General features: G+C 43.9%; 1 protein-coding gene across 7 annotated transcripts in view; it reads left to right on the top strand.

Moving 5' to 3' along the window:
• The window catches only part of nedd4l (NEDD4 like E3 ubiquitin protein ligase), a 44,818-nt gene that overhangs the window by 13,009 nt on the left and 24,309 nt on the right, over positions 1–7,500 (top strand). For 4 of the 7 annotated variants that reach the window (XM_083564710.1, XM_083564711.1, XM_083564712.1 and 1 more), the window contains exons 4-5: positions 741–779; positions 1,017–1,070. In XM_083564710.1, coding sequence (XP_083420836.1) covers positions 741–779; positions 1,017–1,070 — 93 coding nt within the window. Of the gene's footprint in view, positions 1–740; positions 780–1,016; positions 1,071–2,628; positions 4,815–7,500 lie in introns of those variants that run through there. The other 3 variants (XM_083564709.1, XM_083564708.1, XM_083564707.1) reach the window with 2 other exon arrangements.

Here is a 7,500-nt window from a genome sequence, read left to right on the forward strand (position 1 = left end):
GTGTGTGTGTGTGTGTGTGTGTGTGTGTGTGTGTGTGTGTGTGTGTGAGAGAGAGAGAGAGAGAGAGAGAGAGAGAGAGAGAGAGAGAGAGAGAGAGAGAGAGAGAGTCTCTACATTATTGTACAACTTCTATGTTGCTTCTGTTTTATGATGAGCAACAGATTTGGGATTAAAGCAAACACAGTTTATTTTATTTACACGCCACAGCGTCCCCCGTGTGTGTGTGTGTGTGTGTGTGTGTGTGTGTGTGTGTGTGTGTGTGTGTGTGTGTGTGGACATGCACCAATAATAAAAAATAAAAAAAACATGCGTGCACGCACACACGCATTTTTTTTTTTTTTTTATTGGTGCATGTCCACAGTGATTGTGAGACAGAACCCTGATCAGTTTTTCACACTCCCCTCAGTGTTTTTCCTGCACCTCTCGCTCACTGCTGCCCCCTACAGAGCAGTGTGTGAACTAAGGAGCAAACAGGAAGTGTAACTATGACAGCCGAAAAGGAAATACCTGGTCAGAGCTGAAACATTTATACTTTATTACAATTAAACTCGTTATCTTCGTCTTGTACATAGATACAGGGGCTGTTTACACCTGTCTGTCTGTTTCTCTATCTCTGTCCCGCTCTGTCTCTCTCTGTGTGTCTCTCTCTCTCTCTCTCTCTCTCTCTCTCTCTCTCTCTCTCTCGCTCTTTCTTGTGTTCTAGTGTTTAAATCAACATCATGTCTGTTCTTCTTTTTCAGACTCTGAACCCAAAATGGAACGAGGAGTTTTATTTTAGAGTAAGGATTTTTTTTTCTTTTTTTTCCCCCTTTCACACTTTTTATTTCTTTCAGAGTGAAATTTTACCTGAAACCTTGTGCTCTCCCTGCACCATGCACAAGCTTCTGCTTCTTTCTTCTGCTTCTTTCTTCCGCTGCTCTTCTTCTTCTTCTTTTTATTTTATTATTACAGCATTGTGTCTGAACTTGTCTTACAACACTTGTGTTTTTGGCTGAACTTGTGTGTGTGTTTCCCAGGTGTGTCCTCAGAACCACAGGCTCCTGTTCGAGGTGTTTGATGAGAACAGACTGGTGAGAAACTTTTCCTTCTTATCACACACACTTTGTCGTGATGTCAGCGTGAGACTATTTCTCAAGGCTCTTCATCGCTCGAGCATCTCTTCCTCCTCTTCCTCTTCATTAGTAGTGTTCACTTAGAACCGTGAGGTGTTTATGAGGCCTCAGTGAGGAAGAACCTTCTCCACATGCTCTTTCTGTGTTGCAGGTGTAAATGGAAACCTTTAGGATGAAACATTAGCCTGCTAACAGTGAGCGATTAGCACCCCCTAGTGTTCCTGGTGTGTGTGTGTGTGTGTGTGTGTGTGTGTGTGTGTGTGTGTGTGTGTGTGTGTGTGTACTCTATAGAGATTCTCAGCAATAAAATGAAGATTATATGTCACACAGGAAGCTGCTCACAACCTGAGGGCTGGAAATGCAGCAAGTCTTAACATCTCTGTGCATATAATGTTTTGCTTTGTGTGTATGTGCGTGTGTGTGTGTGTATGTGTGAGTGTGTGTACATACCTGTTCATGTGTGTGAGATTGCTACACGATGCTTAAGTACAGATTTTAAGCGTGTGTGTGTGTGTGTGTGTGTGTGTGTGTGTGTGTGTGTGCGCGCTCATGGCACTGTGTCAGTGTGAGACACTTCAGGGTCTGTGTGATGCCCTTATATGTCTGAGAAGGAGAAACATCTCTCTCTCTCTCTCTCTCTCTCTCTCTCTCTCTCTCTTTCTCTCTCTCTCTCTCTCTCTCTCTCTCTGTAAATGCAGTTTTCTTTTCCTCTCCTGTCTTTTTTTTTCTCTTTTGTGTCCTCATGTTTTTTTTGAGCTTCATGTTCTTGATATTCTCAGGATTTCAGGCTGTGTTGTGTGAGATTCTGTTCAGGCTGAAAAAAACAACCTGGTTCTTCACACTGATCATTTTTTTCCTCTGACACGCGAAATGTAGCGTTTGATATGTACAATACGCATCACAGAACGATCTGTGTGATTATACGATACCCATAATGATACACAGCGCACGCGTGTGTGTGTGTGTGTGTGTGTGTATATATATATATATATATATATATATATATATATATATGAAACCTAACTAACAGCAAGCTGCGGATTTACTTAAAATTTGCGTGTGTGTGTGTGTATATATATATATATATATATATGGTGCATTAGTGCCTGTGCAATGGGCAGCTTTTATATTTGAAAGGCTCTATCAATGCTGAACGCTATATACAGATATTAAAGCAACAAATGTTTCTATCCAGAAAACCTCTCTTTCTGGGAAGGTCTTTTTTATATATATATATATATTTCAGCAGGGCAATGATAACTGTTAACTGCACCTATTACAAAAGCACAACTTGATAGTAGGAGAGTCCTGGTGCTGAACTGCAGTCTAGTCACCATTTAAAAACTTTTGCCGCATCATGAAATGAAAAACACAACAAAGGAAACCCAGAACTGTTGAGCAGTCAGAATCCTTTATCAGACACACATGGGAAACATTCCTCTCCCAAAACTTCAGCAACTGGTCTCCTCTGTTTTTATGGTCTCCCCATGTGTGTGTGATGTTTTCTTTGCGATTTGCATCTCATAAATCCATATTCTATTCACAATAATACAGTGTGTGTTAATTTACATTTTACACAGTGTCCCAACTTCTTTGGAATTGGGGTTGTACATTAGGCATCACGATAAACTGGAGGCTAAAATCGAGCTTCTCTTGATTATTAACAGTGTTCTTCTCACATCTCCAGTGCAAAACTGAAGGCACTGAGCTACATTCAAACTTTAAACTCTTTCATCGAACATTTTGTGAATGATTGGATTTGGGGGAAAATCCAGAAATGTTTTAAAACAGTTTGTTGTTTTTGGTCTGAAGCATCATGCCGCTTTGGTTCTTCTGTTAATAAGTTTTAAAGAGGAAGCCTTTCTTTGAAGGCTTTGTAATTAGCTCCTGATTCCCTTTTGGCTTCTCTTCGTGTTCTTACATAAGGAGATTTACGAGTTTGTGGAGAGTGTTTCCTGTCTTAGCTGTGATCTTTCTATCTTTCTCCCTCTCTCTGTCTCCTTCATGTTCTCTCTCTCTTTTTTCCCTTCTCTCTCCTGGGGGCCGGCTTCATCCTGACAGACCAGTGGCAGCTGACAGAAGGCTGGTTGGATCTGTCGGCTCAGTGGTGGTGGTGTTTAAGTGGGGACGGGAAGTCTGTGTGTGGCTTTTTTTTTTTTTTTGTTGAGGCACGTGACCAAGGCCACCCTACCCTCACCTCAGCTTTGCTGAGTGCCAGGCTTCCTTATCCAATCACTCCTGGAATGCTGCTTGTCACTCTGGATATTTCTGCTGCATGTCACCATTGAGGTGCAGCTCTAACAGTCTGCCAAATGGTAGTGGGTCGATTTGTTTCCCTCCCCTCTCCCCCCGGCTTTACATCCCTCCCCTCTGGCTTACACTCAGTCTGGTTGTGAGTTTGTGGTCTGAACCCTGCAGATCTCAGGCAGAGCTTCTCTTGTTACTATGTGCTCCTGCTTTTTCTCTGTCTCCCAGTGAGAGAGGGAAGGCGAAACGCAAGAGGGGAAAGTGTGTGGGTGTGAGAGGGAGAGAGAGAGAGGGAGAGAGCAGAGAACTGATCAGAGACATTTTAAACGGTGGGCAGGAGAATCCAGCAACAAACGAACCAGAGGAGACACGAGAATGTCTCGCCGGTTGCGCTTTTATTTCGGGTCCAACCGCAGCAACACAGCACCCGAATTACAGGAATTCGAAGATGAAGGCCAGAATTCGCATACGAATGTCCCCGGAGCTGGAGCCACGCTTCGCCAAACGCGTCCAAATTACCCACTGCTTGAAGAAGATCCCCCTGTTTCTGGCGCTTTCTTAAAACGAAGCTCCTCCATGTTTATTCTGCAGCTCCAGAGCCAGAATGAGCTGCCAAGGCCTACCAAGAGCTCGACTATGCAGATCTCTCTTCAGCGCTCCTCAACGCCTCAGGAAGACCTACAGTCTATGGATTCACCTCCAGAATACCCCCAGGATCCAGCTCCGGCTTACAGCGAGCCCGCAGAGGGCTGGTGGTCCTCTCAGTCTGCATTTTACCGCAGGAGAGAAAGTCCAGCAACTCCGGTTGTAGATCAGACTAATGCCGGAATGGATGCTGCCCAGCCCAAGAGGCGAGTTTTCTGCGTCAGGCCGTACGAGTTTCAGAACGGGCACTCTAATTTGAGAATCGGGGACGGAGGTTCTCCGGGAATCAGCATCGGGAGGTTTTGTATCCAGCAAAAAGCCTCTAACGGATCTGATCTCCAGCAGTTCAGGATAGTTCCTTACAGCCAGGAGGAACAAAACGGTGCCTGCAGTTGGTCTGTCCAGCCAACCACAGATGGGAATCCTGGCCCTCGGAGACTCATCTTACAGCTTCAGCAGGACGGAGGGAAAACCGTGACTTCAAGCGGCCAGAGAGATGCAGCCGATCTCGGGTGTAAAAGTGAACGAGGAGTACAATACCCTCGAATCCGGCTCGAGAGGAGCACTTCGCAGCCTTCACAACCCAGACAAGTCCCATCACGCCCTGGATCCATGCCTAACCTTCATGCCCCAATCCCTGAAAGTGAAGTCAATGAAGATGGAGCTCAAAGCTGCACCTTTAAGATCAGGAAAGGACAGGATCCAAGGCAGGCCAAGTTCAAGATATATTTCAGCCAAGGAGGCAACAACAGATCTAACTGTTCACAGGATATTAGCTTTGGAAAAGGACCTACGTGGAACGGCCCAGAGGTAATTAGCGCTCGGATTTCACCTTGTTTTTGTACGCGGGTTTTGTGTTGTTCGTTCGTTTAGCGATTTTGTTGGAACCACACCAGTTTGACCTCAAGTTCTGTGCACATTTTGTGTGTGTCTGAACCGGGAATGTGGCACGTCGTCAGAAATTCAGCATCTTCGTAGTTAATAAGTGGACGGCAAATGAGAAAAGCAGAGGAGATGAAGTCTGGAAGTTTGAGAATGTCTGATGGGGAGGGGGAAGGACTTTCTGGGAAGTAAGAAAGAGGAAGAAAATTGGAAAGGCAGGAGAAAAGCTTAACCACACTCTTTCTTTTTCTCAAACTCAGCCAGAGAAATCTTTACCAGTGGCTTTGTTTTTATATTTAAATGTAAAAGAAATGAGAGGGGGTAGGGATGGTGGGAGTAAAGTTGCTGAAACGAGCGCTGACAGATATCCCTGCTGCCCAGAAGCTCTCTTCAGCTTGGCTTTTCCCCCCCTCATCGTTTTAAGAGCAGTCTGTTCTATCTTTAGACCTGCATCAAGTGCTGTTGTTGGGTTTTCAGATCAGCTCTTCTCCCTTGACTTGGGTCACCGTACACCTCAGCTGCTCCGTAGTCATTAAGGTCTAGGATACAGTTACAGCTAAAATGCCCATAAAGACCTGCGATTATCACCAGAGATGTTTGTAAAATAGTTCTGAAAGTCTAGACAATGCTCCTTTTTTCACTCCAGGTGTAAAAACACTTACTCTGACCTAAAAGCTGTGGCGAAATCTCAGCGCCAAACCGCGCTGGATTTCAGACTACCGTTTTCCTCACTGAACTTCTGGGCTTCAGTTAAGAGTTTGACATTTTTGTTGGTCGGTGTCGCAACCTTCAGTGTGTTTTATGGCAGCGTTGTTTTTTCTGTGAGGAGAAAAAGACGTTACTGGAAGCGAGGAGTCCAGAAGTTCCTGTGTAGTTTGTGTCAGCTGAATCAAATATCCAGAACGATCCTGTTTCCTCGGCGGAGTTCTCACTGACTACAGGTGTCGGGTCGAGGGTCAAGGCGAGGTCTTCGTGGAGTAAAGTGTAGAGCGCTGTGTGTTTGCTTGTTGGAATAAAATCAATGATGCGGTGATGTCATGAGTTTCTGTTCTACATGTTTGATTCGTTGAAGGATGGACACGTGGCACTTTTTATCCGTTAAGTGTAAAACAAGTTTGTTTGTTATCATGCATTAAAGTTACAGTTTTACCTCCGATACAAAGCGCTGACACTGGAGACTCCTTCCACAGAAGTGAACATCTTAATCACATGTGTAACCTGGTTTACTGTGAGCGGAGTGGGATCGGAATAGACCCATTTGGAGCCCACTGAACTCCTGATCTGCAGAGAAAGAACTGAATGATTAGTGTGGAGAACTGAAGAGTGTTGTGGGATCTTGCTTTGGCTTCTACCTGAATCTGCTAAGCTGCAGGAACTTGCCAGATTTTTGGACGACGTTCTGCTGGGACTCTCAGGTTCGTCTGAAGTATTAGTCTTAGTAGGAAAGGAATGGAGGGTACGTGTCCCTGGTGACCGAACGCTTCCAGACTGAACAACAAAGCAGGAAAGGAACAGCTCATAACAGGAAGATGAATATTACTACTGCGGCTAATAATCATGCTATTATTACTATTACTAGCACAGCTATTGCTACACTGCTATATAGGCCATAGAGCTGGGATTATAGAGTTTAAAGGCCTTGCTCAGGGACCCAGTAGCTTGGTGGTGCCAGGATTTGAACCCATGACCCTCTGATCAGAAGTCCAACATCAAGTCCAACACAACTACTCATCCCGCTTCTGCTAACTAGTTACTAACATCAATTACTATTGCAACTACTAAATACTGTTCTGCTGCTACAAATGCGTGTCATCATTACGTCTTATTTTACTGCTGTTACTCTCTTAATACAGCTGTGTATATCACTGTTATTACTGCTACTACAGTGATTACTACAATTCAACTATCAATACTGCTATTATTACCTGGTAATATTACATCTATTAATACTGTTATAACTACTAGTGCTGCTGCTGCTACTTTTATCATTACCGCTACTCATCTGACTATTACTGCTGCTGTAATCATTAATACTGCTGTTAATACAATTATTACTACTGTTTCTATTTTACTAGTGCCATCATTCCACTTATCTACCCACTGTTACTAGTGCTAATACTAGTTCAGGTAATATTGCTGCTTCTTTAACTATCAATACTATTAGTAGAACGTTTTATTTAGTAGCAGTGCTACTGCAACTATTATACCTTTTATTATCACTTCCATTAACTCACTTAATTATTCCTGCTGCTACGATTACTACTAAACCACTATTACTAATATTATACTAGTACTCTCATTATCACTCTCTAACTGCAGCTGCGACTATTATTACTACTGCAGCTGCTGCTCAGAAAACATCATTTCCTCTTCGGCAATTTCCTTTAAGTGTCCATCAGTGATCAGCTGATGCCCTCAACAATCATGGAGCTATGAGTGAACATTCAGTGTCCCTCAGATGAAGACGTGTGGTTCCTTCGATGCTCAAGGTTTTTTTCCGGGAGTTTTTACTGCTGCTGTGGCCACTGGCTCGCTCACACGGGATAAACGTACAGGAACTATTTAATGACGCGGAAGCTGCTTCGGGACGATGTCCGCTGTTAAAATCTCAAGT

This window comes from Silurus aristotelis (assembly GCF_946808225.1).
Source record: "Silurus aristotelis genome assembly, chromosome: 16".
Lineage (NCBI taxonomy): Eukaryota > Metazoa > Chordata > Actinopteri > Siluriformes > Siluridae > Silurus > Silurus aristotelis.